Below are 17,752 nucleotides of genomic sequence, written 5' to 3'. Positions count from 1 at the left end.
AAAACAACCTCTTGCAACTAATTTCTACATTGTAAATATTACTCTTTGTCTTCAGAGTCAGATGTAACACTAATGTATATACTCATTGGCACACAATTAACCTAATATCCCGAAATAATTACAAAAGGAAAGAACTTAAAAAATATATATATTAAACTTAATAACTATTTAGTTAAAGATAAATTTTTATCTCTCTGATGCAACTAATCAACAGAATATTTTACTTTTATCCTTGGTGTAATTTGTCAGCGACATAACAAAGAGTATATAACTGTTACATAAAGGCGCGCAAAAAATTGAACAAGATGAATAAAGAAAACTTCACTCTTGTAGAAAGAAAAGTTACAATTTTTCTAAAATTAATAATAAACTAATTGTAACCTATTTATAATGCAAAGTTATTTTTCTTCCTTATGCTAAGTTAAGGACCAATTACTGTGCAGATAATGAGTTTACTGAGCAACTTTTTTACAAACGCGTTACGAATTAGTAAACTCTAAGAGGGTAATCGCCTTTTAATAGAAATAAACATAAGTCATACTAAACTTATCCAACAATCAAAGTTCGAAGGGGTTACTCATAAAATAAAAAGGGCTTATGACATGCATGAATAGGCAGATTTTAAAAAAATTAATATATCCCTTCTCTTCTCAAAGCAATTGAAATAACGATTAAAAAAAGTAAGTTATTTTGGAAGTCAAAAGATTAGCGAAAGGAGAAAAAATGAAAGCAACTAATACAAATCTGTTTATTTCGTTCTTTACCACCATACTCGGAAGTCGTTTGTTAATTTCATAACTGTTAAAGATTTGACATCTAAGGAATATTGAATGTGTTTATTTAAAAAAAAAAGTGTTAAGGGGCGTATGAACCGCCACTAGGACAGGAATCACTTACTTGTTCTAAAAAGACGCACAACACTCCCTCCCCACGACGCGCTAAGAGCGCTTTATAATCAAAGTTATAACGTAAAGACACGTACATGCGGATATATATAATATTTATAGTCTACTTGTTTAGAAAAGCAGTCTGGGCCCAGGAATACCAACATGATAAAGCCATATTAACAAAGTTATTAAGCTTTCTTGTTTAAATGTATAACCTGTTGATCTATGGTTAAAGGCATTATTTTGTTTTTTATAAGGTTAATTAAATTGTCGATTCTTATCTTGCATGCTTCATTTCCTTTATATGAACCCCCCACTTACCAAGTAGCCGTTTACCTTAATATTAGGAAATCGGTTCTTCGCTATTACATACACCCTTTAACCGGTAGCTACATGCCCTAATAATGAATTGCTTATATTTGATTCTAGGTTCGCTTATTTTTCCATCACGCCAGAAGATAAATAGCACACCTTGAGAGGGGTAGGACATAACTAGTTAAGGTGACAAACCCTATTATAGGTAGTCCCCGTGTTCATATCCATATTTTATTGCTGTACTTGTAGTACCATGACTACTTTTAGCGACTGGAAAGACACAGCTGGGGAAGAGCTAGCACGAGTAACCTTATTTGTTTTGCTTAGCTTTCATTCCTTTTTTAAACATATTAAGTTAACCCTTAGATTTTTTTTATGTAGAGTTCCGTTTTAGCTAAAAGTACTGAGATCTTTCCCTCCGCGAATTTTGTTAGAGGCTATGATTTCTCTAAGGGCACAGATCTTGAGGCTATTATGCACAGTTATAAAACTGTTGGCTTCCAAGGGACCAATCTTGGTATCGCATTCGACATAGTGAATGAGATGGTTTCTATAATTCATACGTTACTAGTTCATTCATCTTACTGCTGTTTTTTTCCTTTGTTAACTACTGCACAAGATTAACTGGAGACCTCCGCAGGAGTCTGTTGCTGAAATTTCTCAGAAAACTGAAAAAATATTAAAATCTTGCCAAGAAATTAGGTGTACGATTTTTTTAGGTAAAGTTTTACCTCAAACGTTTATTAGTACTAAATTTTTATATTTTTAAGGTTATACTTCTAATTTAATATCATCCGGGATAAGGGAAAACATTTTGTTCTTAGTGAGGAACAAAATGGTATGAAGAAAAGAAGCATATATATAGAAGCGAATATTTTTGTTACGTGCGTGTTATTCATTTATAAAACAATATAGTTCTTTAAAGAAGTGCTATAATTAAAACATTTAAGACTCTTAGGAATACTAAAATTATATACGGTAGACCGAGCCACAACTAAGTCCTACACTCGTTTTCTGTAATGCAGGTGGACGTTTTGGTTACAACTGCAGGTGGAGTCGAGGAGGACTTGATTAAGTGTCTGGCACCCACCTATATTGGTGACTTCGACTTAAAAGGTTTCCCCACCCCTTCCCACCCCTTCCCCCCCAAATATTACTTGCTGGAAGTTCTGTCAGTTTTATCCCTACAGTAGTCGCACCTCTTATTTGGACAGTAGTCGTAGTGGGACTCTCAGTCCCCTTTAATTTTTAATTTCTTATTTTTATATTAAAGAAAAAATACCGTAAACACTTGGTGTTTATTGAGCTATTACGATACAGATCACACTAAACTTTAACTTATTTCTATTGAAAATTTAGAAAATAAAGTGACTTCCAGATCTGTGAGACCCCCTGCGACTACTGTAGGGTTAAAGAGGAAATTTTTTTCCTCCTTTGTGTTACTATTGAACGAAAAAAATACTTTATTAGAGTTGTATTGGACTTCACTTTTGATATTAGAGTTTTTTGTTGAAGGATCCACGTTTACTGCGGTCCTGTGACCTTAGTTTCAGTCTGCGAGATAAATATTGTTCCAGTTTTTGTCCTGTGCTCGCAACACTTGTGGTTGAGTTTTTCTTCTCACCATAAATATTGCTAACTCGTATTTTATCAAATTTTTTCTCGTTCCAAGTACTATTTATAGTGTTACACCGCTTTTTTTATTGTGTCCTGCTGATAGCTCATTTTTGCTTTGTAAATCCTCCTAGCAGAATTTAAAGTTTTTTATATATTTACTTTTTGCTTTTGAATTATTGTTCCTTTACTTTATGAGGTTGTCAACCAGGTTTATACCCTAGTATTTAAAACTTTTCACTAGGTGCCGAGTTACGAGAACAAGGCCTTAACCGAATAGGGAATCTACTTATACCCAATAGTAACTATATAAGCTTTGAAGCATGGCTCTGCCCTATTCTCGACGCTTTGGTGGAAGAGCAGAAGAGTTTAGGTACTCACTGGACACCGTCGAAAGGTTTGACCTCTTTATTGACTGTAGTTGACTCCAACTTTTGGTTAATTACACGAAGTTATTAAAAGACTTGGCAAGGAAATTAACAACGAAGATTCCATCTATTATTGGGCGTATAAAAATGATATTAATGTTTATTGCCCTGCCTTGACGGACGGGTCTATAGGCGACATGATATTCTTTCACTCTTTTAAACATCCTGGTTTGAGGCTAGACATCGTGGAAGGTTACTCTAGCCATCCCTCCTTACAGTTAGTTTATTTCGTGAGCTGCTATAATGCTTTATAGATCTACGACAACTCAACTTTGAGGCACTGAGAGCCGCACGATCGGGCTTGATCATTCTGGGTGGTGGCTTGGTTAAGCACCACATTTGTAATGCCAACTTAATGCGCAACGGAGCTGATTATGCCGTTTTTATCAACACCGGGCAGGAGTACGACGGCAGTGACGCCGGTGCCCGACCCGATGAGGCTGTTTCTTGGGGAAAGTTGGCCTTGCAGGCTCGGTCGGTTAAGGTCTTCAATTTTTTTTTTCACCAGCGGTTATTTTTCTACTGGAACCTACAGGTATTTGCTGATGCCACTATTGTTTTTCCGCTTCTCGTTTCACAGACTTTCGCTAAAAGTTTCGTGCCCAAATAAAAATCTCTTTATAAAGTTTGATTACACTAGAAACTTTAAAAAACTCAAAATTATGGTTATGGGATGCTTTTTTTGCCAAGTACTCAGATAATCATAGTAAGTGGAAAGTGGGTACTAAGTTCTTGGTAAGCTATTTTCGAGTGGATCATTATAACCTAAGCGTACAGGCGGTTATAGGGTATATTGTTATCATCGGTTTTTATTTCGTTATATGTATATTGGTTTGACTAGTAACGTGCGGGCCCTTTTACATATAGTTGCCTGAAAGCTTCGTCATCCTTTAGAGGCGGCTTAATTTTAAAGTAACTTTATATTCTATATTAAGGGCGTAGTTTTATGTTTGTGAATGCGACCGGTGACTTTATAGTGAACTTTTAACTTTGGTAGAGTAAGCCCACCACCACCGATGACCGGTTTTTTTGAAGTTATACCCACTTAAAGAAGTTAGCACCAACTCGTTTTGTCAACAAAGGTGATCCTAACGTGCTCTATTTAGCTGTCATCAAAAACATCCCCTAGACTATTCTATTACCATTTTATCACGCTCTGTCAACGATCACAACCCCGATGTTCTAGAATTCCTCAATATATTCCGTTGTAAAATAATATAGATACTGTGAATGGAAATGTTAAAAGTCGGATTATTGCTAAAAAAAGCAGAGAGTTAAAGTTTAAGCAATTTCCTTATATTAAAGGTCACTCCTGAATTTTATTACTTGTCAAACAAGGATGGAAAAAGTGTAAATACTATAAAACCAGAAAATCTCAAAAAAAATTTACTTTTCAAGCGGACAACGAAGCATTTAACTCCTATTATAGCAATCTTTAGGGAAAAAAACTAGCGAAAACCACGCCAATGAACGGCAAGGGCTTGCTGTCACAATAAATAATAGTATAATACGTAACAACCCTACAGTAGTCGCGCCTCTCATTTAGGCAGTAGCAGTCACGGTTATTCTCACAGACCCCTTGAGTTTTAGATTCTTTACTTTTATGATAAATAGAAAATAACTTTAATTTTTTGAACATTTTTTTTTTGTTTATTGAGATATTAGGATCCAGGTCACACTAAATTTTAACTTCTTTCTATTTTGAAAATTTTGAAAACAATCAGAATGCAAAGAATGCATCTCCCGACATAGTCTAACATTTTTAATTTTTTTTTCAAATATTATATATTCAACGCCATATATACTGCTGAAAAAATAAAAAAAAGAAAGTTTACTTAATGTAAAAAATAAAATTATCTAAACGGATTGTTTAGAGGCGATCTCACCCGCCTAAATATTACCTATTTTTCCGCAACAACCGTTACAAATATCAAAGGAATGTTCTTAACACATGTATATTTTACATTTTGAGCAATAATATTTGTTTTTTACTTTTTACCCTTACACTTAGAGCAGTTTCCTCTATGACTGTCTCTTTCTTGAATCTCTTCCGGCTTTTGAATACCTAAATTTTCATTTGTTCTAACAGTCATGTTTCGCGAATAATTTTGTTTATTGCACACACCCTAAAATGTTCGTTAATAAGTGCAAATATAGATTTTCCAAAAATTTTCTATGGTTAGCGTTTCCTTCATATATAACTTGAGAATTTATGCCAACCACCTTCAGCATACTGAAGAATACTACCATTGGCCACCGCCTTGTGTTGCGGTAATATGATTTGTCGATCATAGCTACACCTCCTTTGGTATGACTGTAGCTTGTAATTATCTCAGGTTCCTTTTTTCTCCGGTATTCTTGTGAATGCTGTCAGTTTCATGCAAACTTAGTAATAAAGCACAACCTTGCCTTTTTGGGGGATGTACGAAACTAGTGTGGATTTATTTCGGAATCCAAACATACTTGAAAACGGTGGATTACCATTGAGAAATAGCGGATGTATTTCCTGTTTATTCTCTCCAATGGTACCCAGAATAGTTAGTCGGTGATTGGAAACATGACATCAACTAATTTAAAATTGATAAACCAATTATCCATTATAATGTTTCTTCCGGTGGTCCACACTGGTTCAATAAATCGATCGACAATACTAGCAGCATCATTATTTACTTTGCATGTCCTCCCCCTTGTTGAATTCCGGCGTATACCGCCATATTCTTAGTATAGTACATTTCCCCATCTGCCAAAGCAAAATTTTTGACACATTTATTTGGTTTATTTGGTATAAATTGTTTGAAACTGCTATGTTCCCTATAAGTCTCCAATTTTTCATCTATTGTCAAATACTCGGATGGCACATAGGAATTTTTACAGTTTCGACAAATAATCAAAAATTTACCGTACTGGTGCCTATCTGTAGTTTTCCTTTCAGCTCGGGTGTCTCTATCATCAAATCGTATGTACCTCATTGGAGTACGGGATCTCACAATAGACAAAGTAAGTTTGAATATCTCTATCCCTGTACCATTAGTAGCCTATAGTTGCTCAAAGATCAGCCTACCACTCTTGGTAATACCAGCGAGATACAATAAGCCAGGAGGAGCCAATATTTTCGCTTCGACTAGAGCATCTCTCTCCCGAGAAAAATTTAATAACCTTGACGAATTAAATTTATTGGTATTTTCAATAATTACGTCAATAATTTCAACAAAAAAATATTTCCATCAATCTATAGAAGTATTTTTTCCTTTAGATCAAGTAGTTACCCCGAGGAAATGAATTACTATCTTTTGTTCTTGTTCTAAAGTTTTTTGGTGGAGCCATTTATGCCACTTGGTATGCCCGTCTTTCTCCAAATACCCTGGGTGGTCCAGCGTCTACTCCTTCATTTTCGTTATCTGATAACTCTTCTTCTGTCAGATTCTTGAGCTCGACATTTCATAACTGGCGATATCTTCGTCTGTGTACCCTCATCATTAAGTAGCTCTTCGTCTATCTGAATTTTATCATGCAAAAGTAAAAGACGAGCTTGTTCTCTTCATATCTCCATTATAGTTTTCTACAGGAAAAAAATTGAGAGTTGCAAAAAAAAAAACGTTCTACATTCTTACCTCATTAACTAATACCAAAAATAAAATAATGGTTACACAATAACACCGTTAGTAGTCGCAGGGGGTCTCTCAGACTTACAGTTCTGCTAATGCCCGAAATAACATACATAAACTGATGCGAATTGGTGCCAGCCTAAGAGAGTACTTTATCGGAAGGGGTTTAGACGGTTGAGCGTAAAAACCATTGATTCTTGAGACATACCTGATTTTTAAATTTCCAGATCTGTGAGACCCCTTGTGGACTATGTAAGGTTAACAAAAGATCCATCACCCTGTCATTCCCCGGTGACCATCGAGGGTGTAAATAGTCAATATTGTAGAGCCTGACAATAATAAGGCTTCAGTCCGGTTTAAAAAAAAATTAAAAAAGATTTTCTGTAGGGATAGAAGTTTTGAACTCTTTGACCATTTGTTGCAGTCATGCTCGTTCCCAAATATCACTCGCTCTATATATAGCTGACACCAGGCCAATTAGTTAGCTAGCTTCAGGGGAAAAAGTATTATTCGGCTTGATATAACTAAACAAAAAATTCCGGATTTAAAAAAATTCTTTTACAATATTTCAGCTCCTCCGTATTGTTAATTGTGCTCTATTAAATATTATTATACGAAGCTAGATGTTATAAAGGCTTTCGACAAGATGTGGCTTTGAAGTTGGGAGTTCTTTCGCTTACCCTGTGCACTAAAACCAAGAAAACCGCCCTTTTCTTTAAGGAGTAATATTTACATTTTAAGCTATCTTATATGAATTTAATAGTACGCTATTAAATTTGATACTATTACCCTTTTCTCTTAAACATTTTAATGACCTAAACTTAAGATAGTAAATTTAAAGACTTGGGCTATAAACCAAAAGACTTATTTTCAGATTGGCGCAACATATGATTACTGGTTTTGAATCTTTCTGAATATGATTTTCAGTCACATAACTACTATAGAGCTTAATTTTAACTTACTTATTTTAGCAATCTTAATTTTTTTTTAAGTCCAAAAAGTAAGTTTTCGAATCTGTCAAATTATGTCTGTATTTAATCATAAATATATAACCAGTAATTAAAGTGGTAGAATTTAGTTTTAAAATTCATAGTCTCTTTTTTCATATTTACAAATAGCGAGGGATATAACGTCCTCGTTTAAGCGCAGTTTGTTATAAACCTTAACTTTATCAGCATTTCTAGTTAAACTAAATTAAATATTAAATTGTCAAAAGTGAGTAAAAATTAAATTGTCAAAAATGAGAAATAACAGATTTTCTACTTTAAAATTAGAAAGCTTATTAGTTCTTTTTAAACAGCTTGCGAAATTATTTTGGGGAGTTTACTATATGGGCTGTAATATGCACTATCTTTGGGTGAAATAAAATATACCCGTGTCTGTCTTAGGTCAAAAATTGAAATATAACTATGCTTTAAAATTTAAAAAACGATAGAGATTTAGTGAGAATGATTGATACAGTATGACACCTTTTTCTTCTCTATTAACTCTTTAGGACAAAAGTTTTCTTGGTTGAACTAAAAAAAAAATACTATTTGGCTTATATGAAATTTAATTACTAGAAAATAAGTATAGATTTTAAGACTATTTATTGCCATTGAATAGATTTTTTCTTAGGAGAAAGTTATAAGGTATTTTGTTGAAATTTATCACTTTTACTTTGTTATCGGAGGATTAAAAATTTTAAAATGTTTAGGAAATCTTTCCGCTAGTTTTAATAAGGTTATAATATTTTTTTTTGCAATATTCGTCTAACCAAGTAAGTATTAGTAACTATACTTCGTGCAAAAGAGCTAATTCTAAACTTGAACTAAACCCTTGCCGCTCGTACAGTAACAAACCTATTTTTATGCATAGCCTTAAATTTGTGCAAGTAAGTCCTATATATTGCAAGACTGCGAAGGTACTCTGAATTGATTGTTGTTTATCCTGTTCTGGCATTTGCGTTCAATACAGGAAACCTTAACACCCTCAATACTACCTTAACGACTGCTGGAATTCACTTTCTGCTGCTCCGAGGTTTGCTGCGTAATAAACCAGAGGGACTCCACGCCAGTACAAGTTCAGTTGGTAAACTAGCTAAGTATAGAGCTTTTTTCTGGGGAAGAAATAAAATTGTCTCTTGAAGGCTTAAAAAACATATATTTTCCTTTCTATAAATATTGACAATTTAGTAGTATTTAAAAAGTTTACATAAAAGTTATGGCTATACAACAACTTACAAAAGAGTTTAAAGAGTTGAAAATTAATCCACCAGAAGGATTTAACGTCGAGGTAAGCTTTAAATTCTTTTTAACTTGTAATCCTTAAGTATATAATCTTTAAGTTTTTTACACACTTAAAAAAAAGTTAATAATCTAAATTTTTGGGTTAAATAGGCCATTAATTATATAAAAGTACTTAAAATCAAAATTAGTCGTTTAAGTATTTATTGAAATTCTAAAGCTAGTAGATGACGATGTTTTTGTTTGGGAAGTTGGAATATTTGGGACACCTGAGACGATCTATGAAGGTGCTTACTTAAAGGTTAAGTTATTTGAGATTTTATTTGGTTCTGTTTATAAAAAAATACTTTAGGCTATCTTGCATTTCCCAAGTAACTATCCTTTTTCTCCATTTAAAATGACGTTTATTACCGAGATGTGGCATCCAAACGTCTTTGAAGATGGAAAAGTCTGTATTTCAATACTTCATCCACCTGGCGAAGACCCTTTAAACACATTTGAGCGACCAGAAGAAAGATGGAGCCCGGCTCAGACGGTGTCGTACGTTTATTATTCTTAAATACCTAATACCAACAACTTTTGATACCGTGAATTAAATTATTATTTTTGTGCTCCTATATTAATAAATTAGAAATGTGGTTATGAGTGTTGTCTCGATGCTTAACGAGCCTGAAACACGTTCACCAGCCAATATAGCTGCTTCTGTGATGTATCAGAGGAACAAAGAAGAATATAATAAGAAGGTGCGAGAACTTGTTCAGCGGAGCCGAGAGGCAGCCCTCAGGTACAACAGTCTTGGCGCCGCTACTTATAACTGTTAAAAAGTTGTTTAGTGAAAACATTGAAATACCCACGACAGTGGAAGCATACACAGCGCGCTCTGTAAGGGCTAGACAAAAGTCTCAACTTTTGCACGCCCGTATGCATGAAGAAGACGACTTCTTTAGCTTTTCAGAGACTGGAGATAGCACGAGTAGTGAATGCGGATATTCTGAAGAAGGCAGCATATACTAACTTGGACATTTAAGATGCTTTTTTGTAAGCCAAGTATAAAGGCTGTCACTCTTTATTTTGACTCTCTTCGATCTGCCTGGCAATCTCAACAAGAGTTTCTTCGTCTCCCTTCTTACCTATGACTTGTATTCCTATGGGTTTCCTTTTGTCATCAGTCCCAGCGGGAACGCTTATGCAAGGAAGCCCTGTTTATCATGTAAAGAGGTTGTGAGTATCTAAAAAATGGTGGTAAGTAGGGCAAAACATAAGTTTACCAGCTAGACTCGCCGGAACAGTAAGCACATCGTTGCAAAAACTATAAACACTTTCACTAGAGCGCCACTCCTCCAAGGTGGGAGCAGTTGAAAACGCCGTTGGACCTACTAAAACGTCCACTTCTTGAAATGCTGCATTTAGCTCGTTTCTAACGACTTGCTGTATCTGCCGAGCTTTAAAATAGTAGCTCTGATATGTCCTTGGTAAGAAATTAAAAGCAGTGCGACCAACTCAATAGGATATAAAGATACTCTCGCAAGAGGCAAAAGGTCCCAGCCAAGATTCTTTGGCGAGGAACAGAGCCAAGTCCTTCATGTCTTGTCTTGTGGTAAGGATACTGTTGGTGCGAGCAACATCCTATAGAAACTAAGTATTAAACTGTGTGATCGAAATTTGCAGGGGCGCACCGTACTGAATTCCCGAGTACCGAGCCAAGTTAGAGGAAGCCTCGGTGAGTGCCAACACATAGTAGGCTGCCAGTGAGTATTTTATCGTTGGGATGGAAACAACTTTACACGTAAACCCCTTATCTTGTAAGTATCGGACAACTGACTGCCAACATGCCAGCACATCTTTACTAAGTTCTGATATTCTGAACTCCTTGTTATTAGCAAGTTAGACGTTATTAAGCGTTCAAAACAGAACACGAAACCTTCGGAATGCCTATTTTTATGTCTCGCGACGCATTCCTACGGTTTGAGTGCTCTTCACTTATGGCCAACGTCGAATAATCCTCAACGTCACTTCCTCTAATTACCTCTGTAAGTAAAGACTAAAAAGTAAAAAGGGATAACGCAGCAGCGGCAGACAAAACCACCGTACCGTACACACAGACGGCGTCTGCAACGCTTTTCGCGATAACGCTAGGGCAGTCCAACGAGGAGCAGTAGGCCACTAGTCCATAGCGAGAGACCCTCCCATAGGAAGGCTTGAAGCCAACTAACCCGCAGTAGCTGGCGGGGAGCCTAGCGGATCCTCCAGTATCACTGGCCACTGCTCTAGTTAGGTTGTCATGCACGCTTATAAGTAATACCACTGTAAAGTACGCGAAACAAAATCCGTGAGTTATAGCACTAGCGCAACCAGAGGAGCTTCCACCAGCAAGTAATTTCTCTAGAATTAACAAGTATTAAGTAAAAAACTACAAGGAAATGCGCCAAAGTTGTGACCATTTTGTGACCTTTGAAAAGATGGGCCATAATAACTATTTACTCCTCCAGAGCTTTCAAAGAAAAAAAAGCGCAAGGTATTAAAAAATGTAATATTATTTTGAAGGATTGGTAGAACCCCATTCCAAACTCATCCATGTTAGCTTTGCCTACGATTATAGCCCCTGCTTGAAGTAGTTTTTTAACAACCGTGGAGTGGTAAGGAGGGACGAAGTCTAGTAAGCAAATATTATATATACAGTAATAATAAATGATACGATAAAAAAGACCTTGTAAGAACTTAGAACCCGCTGTCGTGGGAATGCCTTTAGTAATAAAGTTATCTTTAATGACAATGGGAATTCCGTCCAGAGTGCATCGGCGTTTCCCTAAAAGTCCTATATTAGCCATATAAAATTCAAATACTAAGAATGATAGCCTTGAAAAATCCTGTCATCGCTTTCGGCCGCCTGCTTCAAAGCTAGCTTAGTAGTAACGGTGATAAGAGCTTTACATCTTTGATTGAACAGGGCAATTGAACGAAGACAGGATTTGGTAAGATCAAGGGAATTCACCTCTTTTCTATATAGTTTATCGCTCACCTATCATCGATAAATGTTTTAAATCACGTCAAGCTACTTAAGTTACCGTATAGACTTCCATATAGAAACCTCACTAATAGACAGTTTTTGGTAATTGCTCAAATCCTTTTTTATAAAGAAACTAAAGTATTTAGAACACTTGCGATGAATATAAGTTTGTTGATTTAACATAATTAATTAGTATTTAAAGTTATTTGATTCGTTTAAGGAGAAAAGCCAATGCACCCACAACTACTTTGCAAGGCTTTTGGGGGAATGCAGCCTTCTGTTGCAAATGGTTGGTTACTTTGGTTGAGTATTAAGATGGCGTTTTGTATTGATTGAAGACTTTAAATGGCGTTTTTAATACAACTCACGCAGTATTATTTTATTAAATTGAAACATTATATTTTTTAATAATGATAAATCTCTATGTCTATTTATCATTGTGCAAGGTGGATGGCTATCCAAAACATCTTTATATTTTTCCTCGAAAATTTGTTGAGTCAATTTTACTTGAAACGATGCTTGCGCTTCGAAAAAGGTGTTTTTTTAGACTACGAATGAGATGAAGTGGTGGATGAGAAAGTATATATTTGTAATGGGCTGCCTAACGCAATAGGATTACCCCTCATTTTTTATTGCTTTTTAGAAGTTGTGTAAATTACTTTCTATCTTAAAATAGTGTAAGTTTACCGATGTCTTAAAATTACTTGCGCTAATGATTCAAGTCTTTAAAAAGCTAAAGCAATCAAAGTAGATAAATTAGCTTACTATGAAAATAAAAATAAAACTTCTAATAAAAAACTGACTGGGTTCAGCGGTAGAGAAGCACTCTACTTTTGAAAAAGAATTAACGATTTAAGTTGTTACAAAACATTTCTGAACACTCAAAGATCAGTTGAGGAAGTTCTAGAAATTAAGCTTAATGTATGCAAACTTAGAAACTGAATAATAATTGGTGTTAGCGAGATCTTTAATAATAGGTTTGATTTTAATAAGTGGAAGATAGTATTACAAATTTGTTATTGCTGTGATTAGAATAGAACTGGATGCTTTAACAGTAAAATTAGCTTCCCTGGAGAAAGTAAGTTGCGATAAAGCAATTTACAATATTAACAATTCGATATTCATCCCCTCTTCACCCTTAGCTTTTGTTTGAATAAGGGGGAGGTTATTGAAGATAGCGTTATGCTGGATACTACTGCAGAGTTTACAGATGGAAGCATTAACAATAGCAACAACAACACTAGCTTTAATAATAGTCGTGACCACTATAAACAATTTCCACCTTAAAATCTACGAATAACAGTAGTGTTAGACAGTGGGTAAAAATGTTAACACCAGTAACGGGGTTTTTGACAAAAAGAAAACCACCATTTCTAGCGAGCGATAGCAAGTTTAAAAAAAAATTAATGGTAATAATAATGTTAGTCGTGATAAATAATAATATTTACATATTTATAAATCTACTAATAATACAAAAACTAATAATAACGGTAATTATAGTAATAATAATAATTATATTTACTCCCAAAGCGACCAGCCTAACTCTGTTAGAATACCTCCCATCAAAATTTGTTAGAACTAGTCTGGGAATTTTCAATAAACAAATTATTGACAAAAAAAGTAGATATAATAAGCACCAAAGACCTATGACTCGAATCCCTGTGAATGATTACTGGAAACTAGTAAAGTTTTAGGCGAAAACACCCTGGAATATAATACATACCAGCTGCCTAGCTAGAAAGAGCTTAGAGTGGTCATTTCTTAAAAGTACAACCGTCTTAATTAATTAGAATGCGTTATTAAAAAAAAGGAAGACAATAACTGTCTCTCCCCCTTGTCAAAGTTAACAGGTTAAAAGGTTAAATATGGAAACCATCACGGGGATCGTCGTAGCTCATCGGTTAAGAACATTGACGCGCATACTCGAGGTCGTGGATTCCCCACCGATACTCTTTTTTTCGGTCTTCGGAGGTCTCGTATTTAACCTCACCCTCATAATTTCTGATAAAATTTTCTAAAGCGAACCAAAGATCTTTAGTCTTAAAAGTATAGGATATAATTGCTGTGTTAGCCAAACCCCTAAAAGAAACAGAACGGTGTTCTCATAAATCGAGGTTCTCACTAAAGGAGTAAACAATGAGTCTACTCGCGCCAGATGGCGAGGGGAGCATACAACGAATTATAGAGGATGCATACACTTTGCACAAAATACACCAATAAGAAGAACCCAAATAATATGTCCATCAAAGCTTCAGAAACCCAGAAGTTAAATCGAAGAAAATATAAGCTACATGCACTTAGTTCTAAACTGAACTTATTACCTGCTGCAACTAATATGGCTCCTTTCAACAACATAACGAACTACTTTCTAACAACCCTCATAAAATGCGATCGTTACACTTTAAGTAAAAGCTATAACAGAACTATTTTAAAGTAAAATAACTATAAATGTTAATTAAATTAAGGCCAGCTCGTAAATCCTTTCAGCTTTTAGCCAGAAACGCCGACGGCATCCGTTTCAAGAAGCAAGAATAACAAGAACTTATTGAACGAGTGGAGCGGGATATAATTCCTTTCTTTAAACACATAAAAGATAACTGTTTTAGAGTACCTAACTATTTTGTATACAAGCGCGAAAAAAAAGGTACTGAGGAGGCGGCGTAGCTGTCATTATTAAAAAGTTACATTATACCTCAAGCACTTTACTTTGCTCTAGTAAAAGCTGTCGGCGTAAGTACATGGGCGGGTTGCAATAATTGCAATAATTACTGCCTACTAATGTCTCGACAAGGTTTTGCACTAATTGATGTTGATTATATTTCGAGCTTCCTACAACCTCTAAATGAGCGAAGATTTAGATTGTAAAAACTTTCTGTGGAATAGCAGGCGTGGGGAAACGTCAATAGAAAATAGATTTCCGAACTACATGTCGAAAAAAGACTAATAGTTATTGGTCTAATGATTCAACGCATCCTTCTGTGAAAGGGCTAAGGCTGTTTTAGACCATGTGCCAGTTTTACGTTACCAGTTTCATATATGGTAACCATTCCTCTGTATCATGTAAATTGGACGGTAGGTTCACACACTGGAAGGACGCAACATCTTAACAGTACAACCTACCGACCATACCAGATTACTGATTAAGCAAAAGCGAAATTAAAAGCAAGATATAGGACCTCTTGCACTTTTCCTAACGATAAAAAACTTTACAACCTGATAAAGAACCGCATTAGGAAGATCGAGGGCTTAGTTTAAAGTGAGCTAGCAAACGATATTAATCTTCTGAGCCTGAGGGCAACTCCCTATGAAAATTAACAAAGAGCACTGGACGGTCTCTCAGCGTTGACGCCCTCTAAACTTTTAAAGGCATTTGCCAGCAAGGCCGGAAAACTCACTCATTTAAGTTAGAACATCTTGAAAATGAACACCATCTCGATCGCGTGTCCACGTAAGTCACTGCTTACCTTTTAAGAACTTAAGAGTATGTAATAAATTTTATCTAAATATCAGAGAGGTAAAGTGATTGGCCAGTTCGTTAGTACAAGGTAGTCATGCCGGAGGGTATTTTTAATTGTGCTTAAAAACCTAACTTTGAATACAAAGCTCCCTGGTACTAAGACTGTTTAAGCAATACTTAGCACTGCCTACTTTTTAAAAAGAAGGAAGTTAGAAGTGATCTTTATTCTAACCATGTCCCTAGCCGTTTTAATATAGACTATTACCTAATAAGCTTGTTGTGCTTTTTTGAAAAGGTGGCAGAACATTCCTTCTAGGCTACAAGAATTTAGGGATAGTATGAGTTTCGCCATATTTTCAATTTGGTTTTCGGAAAATTACTATACTACCACAAAATACTCAGGCTTACGAAAAACATTAGTAAACTAACAGGGGTGGTCTTATTAGTTATTGAAAAGGCAATTAATAAAATATGACATGAAGGTCTTATTTCCAAGGTGATTACTGCTAATTTTTCTTTTTACTTAATTGCGATAGTACATTTTCCATACCTAACGTTACGGGAACTTTATGGCTAATATAAAAACATTGCAATCTGTAATTATAAATCTTGTTTACTTTTTACTATCTACATTTTAATATACCTCATTTATTAAAAATTAACCTAGCCCATAGGCTGATGACATCCGCATTATATTATAGTTTAAAATCCGGCTGCTTTTGGAGAGTATTGGAAACATGGTTTTCAACAATCAACAAATAATAAGCCCAGAAGTAGCTTTATGGTTATAATTATTACATTATTGAGGACTTTAAATACAAGTTGCTCACTAAGCCAAACTGCCATTCTTCGCAGTAAGAACGTAAAATACCTTGGGATGATAACAGCATTTTTCTTACGTAGTCATAAAGATTAATGTTATAGCCGTTTAATACTCCGCAAGGAAAGCAATAAGAATTTTGAAAAAATAATCATGTTATTAAATAAATAAACTATTTTTCCGCTGATGTTTACGCCTCTATTTCCTATGCCTATTTTTTAAGCAGGCATATATAACGACTAACAAATACCACAAAATTGCGTCCTGAGAAGAGTGGTGGATGTTTCTTAGATTTTGCGCAACTATATGTATATATGTATATAAAGAGAGAAGCACCATCAAATTTATTTGAACAAATTTTTATTTTTTTTATGGAACTGGCTATTAGGGCCAGTGTCACCATAAGCATTTGACAAGGTAGACTTTTAATTATAACTTCTGGTACCCTAGGTACTCGCAACCAGCACTAATTGAAACCTGATGGAGAAAGGGTTATGGCTAAGATTAGCTCATTGTAACTATCAAACATTTAATCAATTATTAGGTAGCTTTTGTATGTAACAAAAAGTAAGCATGGCAGTGATATCGTATTTATGATGGCTTACAGGCAGTCATTGTCTGCCCATGGACACATAGCATGGACGTGAAATGTAGTCCTCGAACTTTGACCTAATGTCTTAGGTTATTTTTTAGATGCAGTGGTTTATGTGAGAAAATTTTTTTTTTGTAAACTCCAGCAAGGTTTTACACTTATTTTTAAAAAGCATTTCAAGTTGACTTTCTTTAAAAATTATTAAGACTTTAAGGCTATAACCTTGCAACTTACTGTCGATTTTTACTAATTTAGAATAATTAGCTTGCTTCATCAAGTGTATTATGTGCCATTTGTATATGCTCGTACTTTGTTTTTAATCAATAATCACCTAGTCCTGGTGGGAAGAGCTCGTTCTTAAATTAAAAACCTCTTAATTTTTTTTAAGTAGTTATCGTTATTCTTACTAGTAATTAAGTTCGCTATTTCATGAAGTTTTTGGTAAGAGAGTTATAAATTTTTTTTTTAATTTGATGGCTCTCCGTAGTATATTGGAATTCTCCCTCACAACTCATCGCATATTCCTTAAAAGAAGGGCGTGTAAAACAACTAAGGGAATGACGAGGTTGCTGAAGCTCAACAACACCTACCTTCCACGACTAAGCGTTATACGTAATTATATGCAACTATTTATCCTGTCTTGCATAGATACAGACAACATAACTTGTGCGAGTAAGGTCACTCAGAAGTCGTTAAGAGTGTGAGTTCACTTTTGCGTGTATTTATATCAAAGAGGTTAGAAGCGTTTATTTTTACAGGCAAGCTTGCGCACAAAGGCGACTATGCAAGCCGCAACACACGC

General features: G+C 35.0%; 3 protein-coding genes across 4 annotated transcripts; 2 read left to right on the top strand and 1 right to left on the bottom strand.

Annotated features, from left to right (window-relative positions):
• Positions 1–1,460: 1,460 nt before the first annotated feature.
• LOC135119353 (probable deoxyhypusine synthase) lies at positions 1,461–3,854 on the top strand. The gene is made up of 9 exons (XM_064043764.1): positions 1,461–1,506; positions 1,584–1,748; positions 1,822–1,921; positions 1,973–2,040; positions 2,228–2,318; positions 3,061–3,213; positions 3,269–3,436; positions 3,499–3,728; positions 3,780–3,854. The coding sequence occupies exons 2-9, from the start codon at positions 1,677–1,679 to the stop codon at positions 3,852–3,854; spliced, it is 957 nt and encodes a 318-aa protein (XP_063899834.1). The 5' UTR covers positions 1,461–1,506; positions 1,584–1,676.
• A 4,812-nt stretch (positions 3,855–8,666) lies between these two features.
• LOC135146682 (uncharacterized) lies at positions 8,667–10,101 on the top strand. Its single transcript, XM_064078806.1, has 6 exons — positions 8,667–8,752; positions 8,806–9,123; positions 9,295–9,375; positions 9,427–9,614; positions 9,706–9,858; positions 9,908–10,101. Exons 2-6 carry the CDS (start codon positions 9,052–9,054, stop codon positions 10,086–10,088), a joined length of 675 nt encoding a protein of 224 aa, XP_063934876.1. The 5' UTR covers positions 8,667–8,752; positions 8,806–9,051; the 3' UTR covers positions 10,089–10,101.
• LOC135146680 (glutamyl-tRNA(Gln) amidotransferase subunit A-like) lies at positions 9,602–12,276 on the bottom strand. Of its 2 annotated transcripts, none has more exons than XM_064078805.1 (15): positions 12,163–12,276; positions 11,931–12,093; positions 11,782–11,880; positions 11,631–11,727; positions 11,513–11,565; positions 11,390–11,456; positions 11,166–11,341; positions 10,996–11,102; positions 10,751–10,943; positions 10,595–10,700; positions 10,343–10,542; positions 10,090–10,273; positions 9,945–10,032; positions 9,828–9,888; positions 9,602–9,776 (listed from the first exon to the last, which is right to left on the bottom strand). In XM_064078805.1, exons 1-12 carry the CDS (start codon positions 12,262–12,264, stop codon positions 10,134–10,136), a joined length of 1,503 nt encoding a protein of 500 aa, XP_063934875.1. In that variant the 5' UTR covers positions 12,265–12,276; the 3' UTR covers positions 9,602–9,776; positions 9,828–9,888; positions 9,945–10,032; positions 10,090–10,133. The 2 variants fall into 2 exon arrangements, with proteins under 2 accessions (XP_063934875.1, XP_063934874.1); XM_064078804.1 differs by having other exon boundaries at positions 9,602–9,770.
• Between the last annotated feature and the right edge of the window lie 5,476 nt (positions 12,277–17,752).

The sequence above is a fragment of the Zophobas morio genome, unplaced genomic scaffold (genome assembly GCF_036711695.1).
Source record: "Zophobas morio isolate AGI-343-1 ecotype UQ-CSIRO unplaced genomic scaffold, CSIRO_AGI_Zmor_V1 ptg000256l, whole genome shotgun sequence".
Lineage (NCBI taxonomy): Eukaryota > Metazoa > Arthropoda > Insecta > Coleoptera > Tenebrionidae > Zophobas > Zophobas morio.
Note: the sequence above shows the minus strand (reverse complement) of the source record. Positions and strands in the feature narration are given on the sequence as shown.